Source organism: Varanus komodoensis, unplaced genomic scaffold, assembly GCF_004798865.1.
Source record: "Varanus komodoensis strain SLA01 unplaced genomic scaffold, ASM479886v1 scaffold4, whole genome shotgun sequence".
Taxonomy (NCBI): Eukaryota; Metazoa; Chordata; class Lepidosauria; order Squamata; family Varanidae; genus Varanus; species Varanus komodoensis.
Genome location: NW_025335941.1, coordinates 786,740 through 805,714, shown reverse-complemented (window position 1 = coordinate 805,714; position 18,975 = coordinate 786,740). Strand labels below are relative to the sequence as shown.

The 18,975-nt window shown below is 38.7% G+C and overlaps 1 protein-coding gene across 6 annotated transcripts in view; it reads left to right on the top strand.

Moving 5' to 3' along the window:
- Positions 1-18,975, top strand: part of SH3KBP1 (SH3 domain containing kinase binding protein 1) — a 158,806-nt gene that overhangs the window by 11,700 nt on the left and 128,131 nt on the right. For 4 of the 6 annotated variants that reach the window (XM_044441659.1, XM_044441657.1, XM_044441664.1 and 1 more), the window contains exon 2: positions 10,127-10,284. In XM_044441659.1, coding sequence (XP_044297594.1) covers positions 10,127-10,284 — 158 coding nt within the window. The remainder of the gene's footprint in view (positions 1-10,126; positions 10,285-18,975) is intronic. The other 2 variants (XM_044441660.1, XM_044441661.1) reach the window with 1 other exon arrangement.

Here is an 18,975-nt window from a genome sequence, read left to right as displayed (position 1 = left end):
AGTTCATGCAGGAGTGATTTTAAGCTATGAAACATCATGAGAAGTCCTTCTTTTGCCTGCTAGTTTTCCTGCCAGTGCAATTTCTTCCTTTCCCTTTCTCACTAGTTGCCTTTTAGCAAGGTTCCAGGGATGGAAATACGTCTGGCTGAAGGGTTGGGCTACAGGTGGAATGTAGTATATGTGCTTGATGTTCAAAGCACTGGGCAGATAAAAGTTTCAGTACTCCTTCCTGCTTAAAATTGTTTCATCCATCCCACAGCTTTACACTTGTTGCATAGATCCATATTCTGAAATGCCATTATGCAGCTGATATGTAATGCTACTTGACTGCTGTGCCTAGCACATATTATAGCTTTAGTGCTAATAACTATTACCATTCCACAAGCATCTATAACTTAAAGATCTATAATGTACTTGATGGGACTCTGCCTTGAAGACTGCTGAAAAACTAGAGATGGTTCAGAATATGGCCACTTAAAAGTTGGGTGGTATCATGGAGCACATAATGGAGCATGTAATGGCGATGCCGAGGGAGTTATCTTTGGATACTTGTTTGATTCTGGGCTTAGTTGAAGAAGCTTGAGTCAACCATTTCAGATCTTTAAATGGTGTGGTTTTGGGGAAACTTAAAGAATGCCTTCTTTATATTTCTTACCAATAGATAACAATTTATGTTTAGATAATAAATGGCAAAGGCATGCAGGGCCTTTTCTGTTATATGCCTCCCCTTTTCTTTCTGGGGTGCTCTCAGGGTCAGCTTTTCAACTTTTAAATATTTCACTAGGCTTTTCATAACATCCGTAGGCTGTGAATAACACCAAGTGTTGACTGTATTATTGTATTTATGGAGTAAATAAATACATCCAATGTATTTGATTGGGTTTTAATTTTTCAATTGTCTGTGTACATGATGGTAGTGATAGCCATCTTGAGCTCTCTTTGTGAGCTGAAAAATGGAAGCATAGAAAAGGGAACTGTTTCTGTACGTAATCTGATACAGGAATGAGAGATGTTTTGATGTATGGTAGCTGTCACTTCAATATGATTGTGCCCATGATTTCATGTTCAGCTTGTAATTGAGCACCGTGCATCCAGGAAGATTACGTAAGAAGAGCCAGATGTATGAAAGTACAATGAGGTTGCATACCACACTTACATACTTTTGGATATTGATGATCAGTATTACTTATGGTGGGTGTGGTGGCTTATTTCTGCCTTGGGGCATTTGTAGCATGAAAACTCTTTTATCAGTTTAAAGTAGAAGTTGTTAAAAGAAAAGGCCAAATATCTGAAAAATATACAAAAAGTTCTAAGATGTTTCTAAATGAAGGCTTTCTATCATTTTAAATATATATTGTATTGTAGTTTCATAAAAATATAATGCAAATGCATCCAATGTTCCTTGAAAGAAAATTTATTTTAGCATGTATTTAACATTAGAGTATGGCACTAAACTAAACTCCTGCACTGAACAAGGGGTTGGATCCAATGGCCCTCTAACCCCTTTCTTCTCTACTATTCTCTTATTCTATGATTAAACCATTGCAGTTTTTGAAAGATTAAAAAGTTCTATAATGCTAATTAGATATGTATTTATATATTAGTATAATTATTGAAATTAATTATGCATAGACTTAAACATAGGTACTCCAAATATCCATAGATTTATCTATTTGTATGTTTTACCATTCTAGTCCCCATTCAAAAATCAAAAGTTTTATTAAATTCTCTATCTATTGTGGTATTGCAGGTGGCCTTTTATCCTTCCAATGTTATAATATTAGATTTTTAGCTGTCAAAAGGGATAGAAAATCCATTTAAGTTGACCTTGCATTAAATTTCAAGAGATGGGTAGGCAATTCAAAAGCACCTATGTATTCTTAAATATTAAATAACTTTTCATCACAAGATTTATCCAAATTATTACCTCCTCCCAGAAGGATGTTTCCATTGAGCATTGCCAAAACATACAAAATACAAGAAGCATTAGCATGACAGTTTCACTAATTGGCTGATTTCATTAAGACCGTGTCAAACAGTTATTGTGCTGTCCAATATATTCCAAACATTGATTTTTGCTGAATCAGGTGTACACTAAGATTCATGATCCCTTTCAGAATAAAAAATAATGAAGCCCTGCATTTACTGAAAAAAGGTGGGATACTCGCATTCATTATTCCATGTTTTGTTTGAGATCCCATGTATCATGTTATTTACTTATGATACATATTTATAGACCTGAATTGTAGGTCAATATAACTGTTCAGTCATGATCAATAACACAGGCATCTCTAAAGCTGTAAAAGCAACAGAATAAAACCTGGCTTTGAATGAATGGCTCATATATTTGTTGTGCAGTTCAACTGGCAATTTATAGTTAATGCACAAAGCAGAAAATGCTAGAAATTTATTGTCAGGACCAACAAGTTGATCTAAAGTAAAAATTAGCCTGTCTATCCAAGTCTACCAAACAAATACTTTCTTGCCAGTTTAAAAAGCTGGGTTTCCACATAAAATTAATGTGAACGCATATACTATATCTCTCTAGCAGCCATAACTGGAGGGAACACATTTATTCTGGAATGTCAAGAGCCCAGTACAATCAGTCAAGGAAAAGGAGCCAGAAATGAAGATTCCAAAGCTGGCCAGGAAGAGGAATCTAATCTAAGAAGAAAAGACCAAAATATAGTGCAAGCCAACAAATAAGTCCTAGAAGGAAAGGTTGGAGAGTCTAAATCCACCTTCCTTAATCAAAGTTTTATCCTTTTTAATGATATTTGTGCTACAGTGAAACTGTAAAAGAATTTACATAACAAAACAATGAGCTTCTGGAAATACTTGCCAGACAGAAATAAAGCAATATTATATAAAACATAATGCAAGGTATTATAGTCATTTTAAGTTTGTCTACCCTACTCCCATAGACTTAACATTATAGATACCAACCTGTTAATGTCTCTTGCGAGGTCATTAATAAACTTACTCAAATTTAACTTAATCATTTGTGATATGTCTCTTGGGACAAGGATTCCCAGATAAGTAATAAACTCAGTACTAAGTCTAAATTTTCAATTATCTTCAAAGCTTTGACTAGTTAATAGAATAAGTAGATAAATGTCCAAAACCATTAATCATCTGCAACAAAGTCACAACATGTGAATGGAGTGTTGAAATAAACAATGAAATCATCAGTATAAAGAATAAGTTTATTCTAATGCACAAATCTGTGGATATTAGAATTTTGTTGAATAGGGATTCTAAACAGAAATCAGATATCAATGAGAAAAGAGGGCGTACTCTGTGCATCCACAGAAATAACGCCATCAGATCTACAACCAGTCTAAGATTATCAGCCTCCTGCCTATTTTTAATTATTCCCACCTGTTCCAGTTGGACTACTGTTGCAACTATTTGTTGTAGACTATCAGCCAAAATTGCAGTTAGCATTTTAGTAACAATAATTAATCAATAGCATAAGTTGATAATTAGCACAGAAAGTATGGTCTCTATCTGGTTTAGGTATTATTATAATGTAAGTATTGATGAAAGAGAACCTGAATCAAAAATAGAGCTAAAGGCACTTTAAACCTGAAAGTATTATGAATAAATTGTTAGCCCTTGGACAAGCACAGATCTTGTCCTTAGGGTTTTTTTTTAAGGTCTATCACCAAGTAATTTGAAGTATAAATTACGAATGCAGCACATTTCATGATGCCATTTGTGTGCCCTATACCCTTTTAGTGAAAAAAAACTAAAAACTCAAAGCTTCTAAGGAAAAAATAATAAAAAGGGGAAATGTCAAAATAAGTGAAACAAAACAAAAACAAGCTTTTCATTTACCTGCAAGACAACAGCAGAGCCCTCACACCCCTCCCCTATTCAATCATCAATTATATCACTGATTGTTAATGCCAGATGTGCCCTAACATAAAAAAAAAGAATCAGAGTAAGAGTCAGAGGAGAAGAGGAGAGAGAGAGGTCAATACATAGTAGAAGAAGAAGGACGATGGCAAAATGCCTGGAACCTTCTCAAAGTATGTAACCCCTGGCTGAATGCCCAGAGCTTTCCAATCAACTTCTGAAAAGTGGAAAGTGAAATTAAACAGATGCTGTAGCAAAATTTGTGAGATCCAAAGACAACTTATCATCAGGATAAGGAGCTTGAATTCCCATAAGGATTTTAAGGAAAAGCAGCTTCTGGGGATGAAAACATTTTTAGTTCATCTTGGAATTCCACTGAAAATATAGTAGGGAATACGGTATCAACACTCAGATTAAGATCTCTAGCCGTATGTCAAGCTTTTCCAGGTTTCCTTCTCTGATCAGATACTTCTTACGTGAAATCTGGGGAAATAGTAATAGGTCTTGGTTTCACTTCTCAGGTAGGACCAGAAATACAGTAATCATCTGATGTTCAGCATCAAGATGAAAACTCTCTGGAAGTTCCAGAACATGATACAGGACCAAATCTATGTGGTCTGTCAGCTGCTGCTCAGGCAAGCCAAGCATTCTGAAATTGGTCCTCTGAGAAGAAACTTCCAAAAGTGAAACATAAGTGAACCTTACGCTGTGGAAGTAGACATTGCACCCTCATGTGCAATGACGGTCTTCCAGGTTTGTAACTCTATTTTCCATTATCTTAAAATAACTATCCACAGTCCTTGCAGTAGGTTAATCACGTCTTGGAACTGTTCCATCTTCTTGAATTTCTAAGCAGCAACATATATTTCAGCAAAGTGCCAATTTCATCTCCTCCCTTTTCTGCTCTCTGCCCATGTTGTAGAGATTGTGGAAGGAGGTGGCTGAGATGAGGTTGGTAGAATTCTGATGTCTTTTTAGAAGCTGACATGATTGAACCCCTCTCTAAACTCCTTAACACTCCTAAATAAACAATTCCTCACATATTTCAAGCAATACAAATGTCAAACAATAAGTTGCACTATGTATAGCCCAGTGAACAATAAAAACAAACATAGGTAAGTAGGAGATAGAAAGTAGCCATAATATTTTTAAAGCTGAAAATTAAAAGACAGTAAAGGACAGTAGACACCTTACATCACATTCATAGCCAGAAGTCTATATAGTGCTAATTTTAAAACAGCCTTTCCAGTTACTGCCATTAACCCCCTTGCTAAAATTGCAGCAATTAGAAAGGTGATTTCTCCATCATCAACCCACACACAGCCCTTACTGTCAGTGAAGAGGAGGTGCAGTAGCCCGGTGACAGGGCACCTGCTTTGCATGCAGTAGGTCTTAAGATTGGAAGATGAGAGACGGCTCCTTCCTGAAATGGTGAAGCATTGCTGACCAGCGAGTGTTGACATTCCTGGGCTAGATGGACCAATGGTCTGACTCACAGCCCTGTAGGGACTATAAAGAGCTATTCCTACGTTCCTGTAGCAACCTAGTAAGCATTCCTGTGCTATTATAAGAATATGGCAACTTTTACACTCTTCAAGCAATATTTTGCTTTGAAAAACTACATTATCGCTACTAAAAAATACTGGGTTAAAATAACTGGATAAGATTGTACTTTTGCCTTTCAGATGAAAATAACTCAGGCTGCTTGTTATTAAAGTTACTGAAAGATTTGCTTTTAATTTTAACTGGATCTCCGAGACTTTATTTTGTCACAAAGCAGTTACTCATGTGGAAATGTTAGCAAACTAGGACTGCAGAACCATTTTCACTCCAAGCATCAAATTTCATGTTGGAGAAGACTTTCGCAAAGGCAAAAAGCCTACTCTGCCTGCCAAATTGCAGCATATTCTAGCTTGAAGGTCTTTGTGCCAACAACTAAGCCTTATGAAAGGTATTTCATTATTTTAGAATAGGGAAAATTGTACAAAAACTTGGAAAACACCAAATTATCATTGATTTTAGGGAGTCTTATATTTTTATGTAGATTAGTGTATTAGTGTGTTAAGTCTCATATTAAATTTTGTTACTAAGGCAAAACTACTATGCACTCATGACAAAAAGAAGGGGCAATAAAGAGCAATAACCAAGCAGAAAATTCTGGTTTTAGTATGAAGGTCAATTGGAATAAATAGTACATTTAAAAACAATAGGTGGTCAGTTTCTTTACAGAAAGGGAAAAGGGAGCTTACAAAAGAAAGAGAGCTATCTCTGGAAACAGTACTTACAGATCAAAAGAGCAAAATGACTAAACCTGTCTATATGTACTCGTGCTACAGACCCTCAATAGAACAGGACCTAGGAAAGTGAGCCCTCTGAAGCAAATACTGAATAGGGCAAAACCAAAACAAGGAAACACACAGAAATCTTGCCACTACCTTGGCTTTATACCCCAAAACTGGTAGCAGATCTGGGGTGATTACTATTAGCCAATCGTGAGCTAGCTGGAAACAACCTGCCCAGAGTTTTTGGGGGCATAAAACTCCCCTCCAACATTCAGCTGAGTTCCTTTAACCCAATTAGTGAAGGCCCATTTTTCAACCTTGAAGTGAGCGACAGCATAGTACAACATCTCTAGTGGCCTAAGGAATACATTCCATCATGGAATGGAACTGTCCAGGTCACTAAAACAAAGAAGAAGAATGGATGTAGAACAGGATTTCAGGTAAGTGTTCATCTGGTCATGGATAACCGATAGGCATGTATTTCTAAGCAAGGACCAGTAGAATAGCTATTCTAAATCTACTAAATTTCAGTATTGACTGCTGTTGCAGCCTTTCCTTTTAAGCTGAGTTTAGCTGGATTTCCTGTGCATCACACGGAGTGATACCCAGAAATTACAGTCTGGAAACAAGCAAAACATCTTCCCTAAGTAGGGGAGACTGTGCAAAACAGGTTAGAAAAGGGTGCCACTTTGGCTGGTTGCTCCAATGCATATTATGAGAAGTATCTGTTACTGCAGAATATAGACATAGTCATGTGGATATAACAGCTATGTAATGTTTTATCATTTTAATAACTGCATCTCACTTATTGTCTCAGCTGCTTGTTTCCCTGACAACTCCAGTGCTGGCTTATGGCACAGATAAATATCTGCATTGAAAGCTGATGCTTGTTGAGATTTCTTTACTTGCTCCTTCAACCTTCTAAGTTGTAAATATGCTGAAGGAATGTGTCCTGGGGATGATTCTACTCCAAAAGAGTCAGGGATTTCTAAATGCAGCTGTTGTGGATTCTGGCAGCCAAGTACTATGACAGAATAGTACTACTGGGATTGTTATTTAGCAAGATGTTTTTATCACTGGTGACAACATCTAGGAATTGCACCTGTGGGGAACCTGCCATGTTCAATAGCAGACAACTTAACATTCCAAACTCTGCCCTATGACTTGGTGAATACTCATTGACTGTTAACAGCCTATGTGCCACTTATCTCTGATCTTCAGGAATCCAGAATATCCACAAAAATACTAATTATGAGCTAAGTTAGTCTTTCCAGTTTTTAGAAGATGAATTGGTAACCTATACAAGGAATACAGAAAGAAGAAAGTGATGAGAATATTGATATAAAGCACCATTCCATATAAAAATAAGCATGGCAGCTGCATATTCTTAGCTAAGATGGGAGAATGCAACTGTACTGTTGAAATGTGTGTTGCTGTTTAAATACCTGATATACATACATACCGAGGCTGAGACTGGATGAACAGATGAGATTTTCTTCCAGTTAGTAAACAGGCAATTACCTTCTAGGCTTTATTTTTTTATTTGTGGTGGACTCTACCCAAAGAGTGCTCATCAACAGTTGCTGTAATTTTAAGTGGACTAAGATGTAAATTATATATATAACTTGGTGATAGGAACAGAAGGGATGATTATCAAATTTGCAGATAACATCTAACTGAATAGGGTAACGAATACTTTATAAGAGATTCAGGATTATCTTAATATGGTAGATAATTGGGCCAAAACTAAATGAAGTTTTGAAGAAATCTGTCATATAAATGCAGCATGTGTGACCCCTGGCTTTTGACAGGAGACTCTAGCAGTATACATCTAAAAGATCTAACAGTTTTAGAAAATCCCAAGTTTATCGGCAGTATGATGAAGCAGGCAAGATATGTTGCCAGGGTCATGAGATGTATCACTCTGTTCTGCTTTGGAGAGACCCCACCTGGAGTCCCCTGTTCAGTTTTTCATTTCAGGAAGAGTATAGTCCAGAGGAGGGTGACAAAGATGGTAAGGGGCCTCCAATTCTATGAGAACAGACTGATAAAGATGGATATGTTTAGACCGGAGAACAAATTAAGAGGTGTTAGGTTGCGTGCCCTCAAATAGTTGAAGGGGTGTCATGTAGATGAAGGAGAAAGTTTGGTTTCTGTTGCTGTAGAGTGCTTATGCCTGAAGAAGGAGAATTAAAACTAAACATTAAGTTAGGAAGGTTGTATGGTATGAATTCAATCCTGAAGCAGATTGTCTTGGAAGGTTTTTGAGCAGATGCTGAACAACCGCCCAGCAGAGACACTGTATCAATGGATTTCTGCATTGGGAGAAAGAACTGGAAGAACCTTTGAGATCTCTTCCAACTCCAGTTCTATGAATCTGTAAATATTAATTTATTTTGTATTGAGCATTGTGCATTTGAAAGAAGCTAGGAAAGATGGAGAATGGGTGGAGTGTCATGTAGGAATTTCTTCAGCATGAATCGATGAAAACTCACTGGCATGGCTGAGGGACTATAACAGTCTTATTCTATGGCACCTGTGCTATTTGTCAACTGATATAAAAACTGTACAGAGTAAAACTCTTTGTGAGTCTTATTTCCTTTTACATAATCTAAGTTTGTTTGCAGTTTTTCTTAAACTTAACAGCAAATGCCCTTTGTTTTAAAGTACTGAGTTGGAATTTTAGATTTCTTAGAATGGTAAGCAATCATTCATTCATTCATTCATTCATTCATTCATTCATTCACATACTGCCCAACAGACAAAATGATCTCTATGAAGTGCTTTGTTTCCTGTGTGTCAAAAAAAAATGTATGCGTATGCATTACAGATGGAGACTCACCATTTACATAGACCCAGATTTCATATAATGGTGGCAAATTATGGGTTGGTTAATTGATTAATCCACAATTTTCATAGTGCCTGCTGTGTGTGTTCCATGGTCAGTTTGAATATTCAGTGACCAATCATAGCCACTTTCAATATTCAGTGTCCAATCAGGTTGCTACTGTGAGTCATTTAAAACAAATTAACCTATAGTGTTCTGGGGTTCAGATTTAATGTAGCAACTCCTAATTTGGTGCTGAATGTTCAAAGGGATTGTGGAATACATCGTTCACATGCTATAGGAAATTGTGGGTTAATTAACTCCCAATTTGCTGCTATCATATGTTAATACTTCCACAGTGTATAACAGCCTCTGGTAAAGATAATACAAGATGATTTTTCAGACTGGATGGCTATTTAAAAAAATACTGCTCCTAACTGTAGCTTTTTTCTGTAACTTGATAACTTTTATTTGTTTGTACAGTTGAACCTTGATTTTCATGGGTTTGTCTTTTGTGGGTTTGATTACTCACAAGCTTGTCATCAATAATTAAACTGATTTTTTTTTGGAGTTTTGCGGCCTACTGTGGAAAATCATTATCTCCATAGAGAGGAAGTGCAAGGCAGGAGAGGGATGTCCTCTGAAGCATGCCTTTTTGTCCAGCCCATCTGAAGAGGGAAATCCCTCCGGCATTTCCTTGGTTCAGAGGAGGCACTAGTGACCAAAAGGGAAGGTGGGGAATAAGAAAATAAGAAATAATAAATGAAGGAGCCAGGCTGGATCAGGCTAAGGTCTGAGAAAGAAGCAGTGTAGTATTACAAGTTGGGAGAGGTGGCTAGAGATATTCAGGGTTTTTCCACTTTCATGGGGTCCTGTGCTCCTAACTGCTGTGAATGTGGAGAGCCAACTGTATGTTATGATGTTGTAAACAACTGATTATATTAAAATGCTTGAAAATACTGAGGTCAGCTGCTTTGTGAACATTACAGGGCTTGTTTTGTTTCTGACTTTAGTGTTTCAGTAGATTCATAAAATACTACCGTATTATTTTTTCATTATACTTTATTTACTTTAAATCTCTAATGCCGCAAAAGATATTTGCTGAGCTTCTAAAAAGCACTTTCCCCTCTAATTCTACCATGTGTTTCCCTTTTAGTGGAGGCGGTAGTGGAGTTTGACTACAAGGCTCAGCATGATGATGAGCTGACCATCACTGTAGGTGACATCATCACCCATATCAGGAAAGACGATGGAGGCTGGTGGGAAGGACAGCTCAAAGGCAGAAGAGGTTTGTTCCCTGACAACTTTGTAAGAGTGAGTACAAAGTGAACACTGTTAACTGTTTTGTCACTGACTTGTATTATCCTGTTTAGATACAAGTTTGCCATCTTAGTGAAAGGTGTGTGCAAAATAATTGCTATATATCAAGTTATTATAAAAGACCTCTCTGTTACCAGAGAGAGATGAAAAAGATTCCTACAGTTGGGTAGACGTATCACATTTCCCACTGATTGAGCCTACTGCACCTAATGAGAAAAAGAAGGTGCTTGAACAGGAGAGACCTAATTTTGAGAATAAATGTCTGCAAGGAAAGGGAGTTAAACACTCATTTTTACTGACTGTTTCTCTGCACCCAGTTAAAGTTTTCTTAAGCTTAAATGTTATTACATCTATCTGCATGTAACATCTAGTTTGCACATTAGGCCGCTTCATACAATGTAATAAGACACTGTGGCTTAGCCACAGTGGGCTGCCAAGTGTGTGTGTGTGTGTGTGTGTGCATGTGCGCGCACACGCACGCGTGCACAGTCATTTTGAATATTCAAGTTGTGGCTTGTGTTAACCAAATCCAGACAGTGAAGATGGTACAATGTTTAAACAATCCTCAGGTAACCTACAACCTGGTCTAGATTATGCAAGAGTTGTTTTTTCTCCACACAACCTTCAGTACCTGCTCTGGACAATACAGTGAGCCATGGCCTGAATATTTGAAAATATCCCCTGTGGGCTGCAGTAGTGGTGTGAATACTCTTGGATTCCCAGAGAAAGCTGAACTTATTTGTACATGCCATTGTACAGACATTATAAGGCACTCTCTGGCATCCACCCATGAAGATGGTTGGAAAACTGTAACTGATATGAGATGGCACTGCCTAACAGATAATGGGATTTAAGTGTACATGGTCGTATTTAAGATACATTGGTTGCCAGTATGCTTTTGGCCCAATTCAAATTACAATTGCTAACATTTTGGGCTCCAAGGAACAGAGGAAAAGTATGCTCCTGTGTGAACCTTCCTGAAGCTAAAAATGATCAGAGGGATCCTGCTTCGCATATCAACTCATTCAGAGGTCACATTAGTTTCTAATCTGTGCTGGCTTAAGTCATGACTCTTACCAAACAGAAGATGCTGTGTTTTGTGTACAAGCAGATCAGGGCATGAGAAGAGATGGGAATAGCAGAAATGCACATGTGTGCAAACTGTACAGCTTTCGGTTTTGAAAACAAATCTGAATTATTCTGTTTCCTCACTTTCTCCGTTACTATTTTGTTACTTGTCCATTTGGTGTGAGGAAAATATAATCAATGAATAAAAATTAATTAATGAATTAACCATAATTCATCTTCAATGATCATAAAGACAATGACTGAGCTGTTCTGATGAAGTGGTCTTTCTTTGATATTTTTTTCTATAGCTAACTATTTTGTATAATAATGCTAAAGAAACTGTAACATCTGCATTTTATTCTTATGTCCTTAATTTTGACTATTGAGAATTTTTTTTAAAAAGTGTAGTAAAGAGAATTCTTAGAATGGAGTCATCATGTTTACACTAACACAGTTTAGAAGAAAACATAAAGTAGAGAAATGAAGAGAGGAAGAAGCTAACATTTGCACTTGCATGTGGAGGAAATTAACTTGATCAGATAATTTCCCTTTAGTGAATTTGTGCTGAATAAACACTGAGACATGTTATAGGAATTGAGAGCATTAGTCATACAAGAAGTACTAATTGCATGTGGCATTTCATCGTTCGTTTGTTGTAAGGCCAAAGAATGTATTTTTAAAGAAGCTGCATTCATAATTTGTGCTTTTTCCTAGTCAAGCAGTTCTGTTTTGGAGGCATGGTTCTCAAGGGGTTGAAGTGCTGAGACTTTTTGATTAGCAGGGATGCTGGTATCACCTCTTCCCATCAGGCTCGGGCTTCCCTGTTCCTTCTGAACTGATTTGCTGGGAGACATATGGATTTTCCCAGAAATAATATATTCTTAGCAACACCTGTTGTAATTCAATGTATTTTTCAGTGTCTTGGTCTTGAATGGGCAATGATAATCCAGAAGCTTTGCAAAAGCAGCTTCTGGTGGAGATGAAAACTGCCACAGATTCAAAGTTGATATGAATCAGTGCAGATTCCCCACTGGGATATGGCTATAGGCTCTGTCAGGATGAGCACCTGCACTTCAGAATTTCCCAATACATTCAAGCAACTGTATTTGAATGTGTAGCAGCTGAGATGTTAAGATTTTCCTGATAGCATAAGAGGAGAGATAAAACAGGAAACTGTGGTGCCAAAACTGTGCTTGTGGGCTTTAATTTGCAAAGGCAGCTATGTATCTGACATGCTTTTGGATTGCTGGCAAATGTATGCTGTTTGAAAGAGTCTGGTGCCTTTCTGTGTGTTTTCCAAAAGCCTTGCAAAATATGTTAACATCCTCACCAGGTGCATCTTTTGAGCTACTGAATGAGAAAGTTTCAGGATCTCAGCTGTTTCCTGCGGTTGGTGCACAAATTTTGCAGGTGTAACTGCAGATGGTTAGTGCATTGTGTATCACTGCACTGGAACCTAACTTGAGGACAGTTCTTTGGAAGTAGCAACTTTCAATACATGGAAGCTGAATGCAAGTTCCCAATTAAACTGTTCAACTCACATATTTTCTATGCTTAGGAAAGCAGATGTACAATGAAACCTAACGGTATTTGGCCCTACTGCTAGCCAGCAGAGCAGATGATGTGATTGAACAGCTGCATCTCCTGTCTGCGGAATACTCGCTAGATATTTCTGTTGGCCAAGAGGGCCTTTTTTCCTATGCAATGCTTTGTTTGTGTAAAAGGATAGACATGCCAAAATCACCAGAGGGATGTGCATGCAGAATTGAAGACAGTAATTGTAGGTGGTCTTCTCAAATTGCAAAGTTACTGCCACATTCGGCAATAGAACATGTTACTATGGGTTGTCTTAGTCTTACTCTCTTACTCCTATTTGATGTAACACTGGTATGGCAAAATTGCTGCTTAGCACTGTAAGGGTGTTATCTTTTTCTGTCTTTCTCGTCAGCAAATACATACCTTGAGAAGTGGCAGCCTCTATTTGGCATATATAGCTGACTTCTACTGTGTTTTAATAAAACATTTCTCCCAGTCCTTTCAACTAATAGGCCCTGAAGACAGTGTACAATTTAAAAAAATTAAAAAGCAGAACAACAAGATGCATGAGAATGATACTGATGATTAGCTCCTCAGTTTAACAACAACAACAACATGATAATAATAATTTCACTGCTCATGAGAAGATGACTAATGAAGAAGTCAGTCTGATATTCTGAGGGAGGGAGCTCCACAGAAAGCATGCTACCACAGAAAAAGCCTACTTCTGACCAACCTACTTCAGTCTCTGTCCACAACAAACTAAGCCACTGAGTTATAAACCAATGTTTCATCTGAATCCCTAGTGCTGTCTGGTGGGGGGCATATGGCACCTCAACTAGCTGTGGCTAAGCTCCTGTGGTTTAGCATGTCATCCAAAAGCCTAGGGAGCTCCTTGGCTAGAGTGGAAACAAAAGGTTGCTGCTCTGGCCAAGGACTCTAGCTGATAACGTCTAGCAAAGCACACCAGTGGCACTTTGCACAGCTGTGATCGGCTTCCTCCTGCCAAAGCTGGGGAAGAGTAGGATTGCTCATGAAGTTTCACTCTCCCCTGGCATTGGCAGGAAAACTGAGGGAAAGTTGCTGGGGTCTGCAGTGTTCTACCTTCTGAAACGCCGCTTGGGGATGGGCAGCAGGGTAGCTATCCCTTTGGCATTGCTTCTGCAAGAGGAAACAAGACCTAGCAGTTGGATCCCATTTGCTGCTGCTGCTGCTACAGCAACAGGCAAGAATGAATAGCTTTGTTTGCCTTCCTTGACTGAAAACAGGCGGTGGCCCAGCCTCTTGCCTGCTCCATGGACCTCCTCCTTCCCGAATGGGATTTGGGGAGGCACATGGGACAGATGCTGATGTGGTGCTTGTGGGTGCTACATGAACTGAGATCAGGGGAGTGTGGGTAGGGGCAGTGCCTTTGGCTGGGCCTCCTCCTGGGGAGAGCGAGCCGAACATGCCCCTTGCCCACCCACTATGATGATCACAGGGTGATCATGGCTGTGGGCAGGGTGGAGGAGCCATGATTGACTGGGACTCCCTGAGAGAAGACCCAGCTAAATACATTGACTTCAGATTTTGGGGCAACTGTAAGTGCTTCAGCAAGCAAGGACGGAGGTGAGCACAAGTGGGGCAGGAGTGCAGGGCGAGGATTGCCAGTAGCTCTGGTTGCCCTCCCCTGAAACTTGCTGCTGTGTTGCTTGGGATGCCACTTGGAAGACCCTGGAGGGAAGATTCAGTAGGATGTGCCCCGGGTTCCCCGCTGTGGGCAGTCAGTAATTGGGCACAGCATGGGTCCCTAGGTCACTTAGAGTATCAGCCAAATCCATCCAGAGAAGGTTCTTCTATGAGGATGGTAAAGCAGGGGCATGCACACATCGAACTTAATTTTTAAATATTACTGTCAGCCCTTGGAAGGACTGGAAATAAAGTGCAAACATCCAGATTTCTCCCCAATGCATAGGAAGGGGTTTGTTTGTTTATGTTTACAGAGCAAAACAAGTTTATACAAAAAGGTTGCAATTGTTTGAAAATATTTATTTATTTATTTATTTATTTATTTATTTATTTATTTATTTATTTATAGCATTTGTATGCCGTCCCATCGCATAGCCTCGGGACTGCTTACATAAATAAAATAAAACATAATACAGATAAAATCCAGATCCACCCTGCCTGCATATTAAAACCTATAAACTGATATTAAAAGTTATTAAAATATAATTGAAATAAAAAGGTCTTAGCCTGGCGCCGAAAAACAAATAACGACGGCGCCAGGCGGACCTCTCTGAGGAGCGCATTCCATAGGCGGGGCGCCACCGCAGAGAAAGCCCTCCTCCGGGTACTTTGCCTGCTAATGTCTTTCACAGAGGGTTCCCGGAGGAGGGCCTCTGCTGCCGATCTCAAGGGGCGGGAGGGCAAATATGGAAGAAGTCGTTCCTTTAGGTAGCCAGGTCCCAAGACATTAAGGGCTTTATATGTAATAACTAGCAAATTGAATTGAGCCCGGACTTCGATGGGAAGCCAGTGAAGCTGGTAGAGGACTGGGGTTATATGAGAGTAACGCCCAGCCCCCATCAGCAACCTGGCTGCTCTGTTTTGCACCATCTGAAGTATCCAGACTGTCTTCAAGGGCAGCCCCAAATAATAAAATTAAAACATCAATTTTCAAATTGGGTTTTCTTATTGACACTGAAATAAGAAAAAAAACTTGAAAAATAAATAAGAAAAAATACAGGATGAATGATCCATTAAAAGAAAGAAATCACCAGATACTCAGATCATCCCTGGAGATTTCTTAATAAGGGGAGAATCAGTTTCTCTCTGCAGTCTTGGTACAGGTTGTGTAGAGAAGTGCATGATCAACAGACCCTGTTGTGCCTATCTGGCAAGGCCACAGATGGTTATCAGGACCTCATGGAAACATACACTTAACAGTTCATAAGGCAACACATTGAAATTTGTGAGTATGAATGCTCTCCTGCACTGAGAAGCAGTAAGTTTATGCAGATACAATGCTCTAAAAATTTTATGGTATAGACAGTTACTTAGTTTAGACATAGAATTTATCGGCTGAGGCTCTCAGTCACCACAGATCTGCACCATAGACAGGGATGCATAAGAAAAAAATTGCTAGAGTTTAAATATTGCTACATCTTTGTGACTAAGGCTAGATGGAATAACTGTTCCTGTTGTAGGTCTATAATACTTGCAGACCCTGTTGTAGATCTATAGGCACTTAGACCCTGTTGTATGCCTAACTGTAGGTATAGCAACCCCTGCATTTATGACCAAGTTGAAGCACCTCTGTGGATTATAAATACTCTTCCAATCACAAATGGCAGATTATTTACTTCATTGTAAGCTTGTGGTCTCCCAATGCAGATTGGGACCATAGAGTTCTAGGGAAGGGAGTTTTCATGCTGAAATTCCACCCCTCCATGTAGAAGTGGGGTGTTAAAAAACAAAAATGTTTCCAGTATGAATTCTTGAAGACTGTTTAGTGTTGGCACTGAAATATGTTCCCCTATTAAAGGTGAAATCTCCTGCAAGTTTAGACCAAAAAAGGTATATATGTCCCATAACTCTGGCTGAGCAATTCTAACCCCATTTAGTCCAGATTAAAACTGAGTAAATGAAACTTAGACTTCAGACTTATTTCCGAATAGGCATGTGTAGAATTGTGCTGTTATATCTGGTGGGCTAGATAATGAAAGAAGCATTCTTGACTTACCTTGTGGATATGAAGACAGAATGCTCCTGACTTGTTCCAGCTCTTATATTTTTATCTTCTACCTGCTTGTAATATTATTTCCATAAGAACCAAAAAGTCAAATTCTAGCTGTAATCCCTAAAGTGTATCTGTGCATTTACAGTGTGTGCAATATCTTGCCTAATTTACTGTCCCATCTGCTGCTCCTTGGCTTTTGTCAGAGGCTGTTATGGAGTCTCTCCATTTTCTGTAACTGTATTTTAGAAGAATGAAGGAGGCCTCATAAATGCTGATAAATTTGTAGAAGCTCCACATTAGGCCTTTTTTCTTGGTCTCTGTTTTCGTTGTTGTATAAATGCAAATGACCATTATTTCTTTTTCCAATATCCATAATGAAGATGAATTGAGGAGGAATGAGTTACTTCAAACAGATGTTGTTCTTTCTATTCTATATAAAGAAATATTTTAATATTGCTAAATCTCAAGTAAGCCCTCACGAACTGCAAACCACAGTGACTGTCCCATTATAAAGACTGAGCAGTGCAACAATAGATTGATAATAACTTGCAGAGAATTGGCTAATATACAGAAATGAGTAGGTGCTTTCTTTTTTCCTGATATATAGAGAATGCAGTTTTAGAAAACCATTCTTACTGAAAGTTTATTTCTTGCATTTCCTCCTCCTGTTGGCTTTTTTCTGTTCTCATTCTGCCATCATCTTTCCAGCACAGTGACTACATTACTTAAAATATTAAATATCTGTTTAGATTTGTAATTAGTGTATGTAATTCTCCTGGGAGGTAGGGAAGGGAGAAAGAGCAGGGCAGATCTTTGCCTTTTGATCCAATCTATTCCTGGTTTTCTCAGGTTTTCTCTTGAGACAGGTTTTCTCTGTGTTCTGATTTCCTTGGGGGCTTTCAGTTTGGTTGGAATGCTGGCTAAGTGCACTTTTCAGTGCAATTCAAAGGCTATGTTGTTGCTCTCTTTGTATTGAACTTCTGTCCTGTGCTATCTGGAGCTTCAACATAAGTTGCCACATAGCTTAGACTGTAATTCTTATGCAAAATGTAGGTTTGGCAGTGTCTGAGGTGGGGAACTATTCATCAAGCATAGCCTGGAGCAGGAGTGGGGAATTCCTAGTCCTCCAAATATTTAAACATTCAATTTCTGTCAGCCCTAACCATCATAACCAGTGGTGATGGATGGTGGAAAGTGCAGTCCAACAGCAACTGGAGAGCCACCAGTCACCATCCTCTGGTTTAGAATTTATTCAGTGAATTGCCCTTTAGGCTGTTGCTTTTGCAAAAAAAAAAAAAAAAAGGCTCTGCAAGTGTTGTCTGTGGCTTTGCTCAGAATTGTGGTGAGTTCTGCTGTTAAGAGCAGTGATTCTAGTATATTATGTCATGAAGTGGTTGCATAGAATAGCAACACATGTAGAATGTCTCAGAAATCTGTATGAAAATTGGTCTCCAAACATGGTCCAAGTATGTAGTCACACAGGAAATAAGAATGAGTCAAACTGTTTAATGTACTGCTAAAAAGTATTTGGACAGTGTAGTTATTTAGCTCAACAATTTGTAGTTTATACTTAGGGTAGTGGCCCCTAAGAACTAGCAAGGATTAAGTCAAGATAAAATTGCACAAGTTTTCTCACTGAAGACCACAGTCAGGCATATAATATACAATCCTTACTTTGAGGTACCCCAGTTGTGGGTAGATGGTTATTTTACCCTAGTATCCCTAGCAGTTTTAGTGCCTTTTCCCCCCACTGGATCAGGACTTTGAGTGCCTTTTTCCCCAAAGTTTCTAGACTATGCAGTGCTTCTCCAGCAAGTTTTTTCCTAGTCTTTGGTTGGTGAACAAAATGTGGACCTGCGCTTCTCTCCAGTCCCTTTTGAGTGCTTCTTGGGCCTGTCACATCTCAATTAACCTCCTAAAAATCATTCCATTCCTTGGGCTCTTAGGTCACACTGTTCTCTTTTTCCATCTCAGCCCATCATATTTTTCTCCTCTGTTTCAGTCTTATGTTCCACTTCCTCTCTAGCAGCATATATGCTTCCTGTTGCTACCACTGTAGCCTCCACCCTTAGCTTTTCCCCTGTCTGACCTTAACCCTTGCCTCAGCTTAAGTCAGCCCTGGCACTTCCTTCTCTGGCTTCTCCTTCAGGCTGCCTTCCTCTTTGTGTTCCTCCCATGTTCACGGACAGTAATACTGTAGCTTTCAGCTATACAAAAGAGAGTAGTACAGTTGTGGTTGCTTTTATGCTATACGCCATATTATTGTTGCCTGCCCACTGTATATTAATACAGTCTAATAGATTAATAGATTAATAGTTTAAGGATTTATATGTATCATATACTGGTGTTGGTTTGCTGTT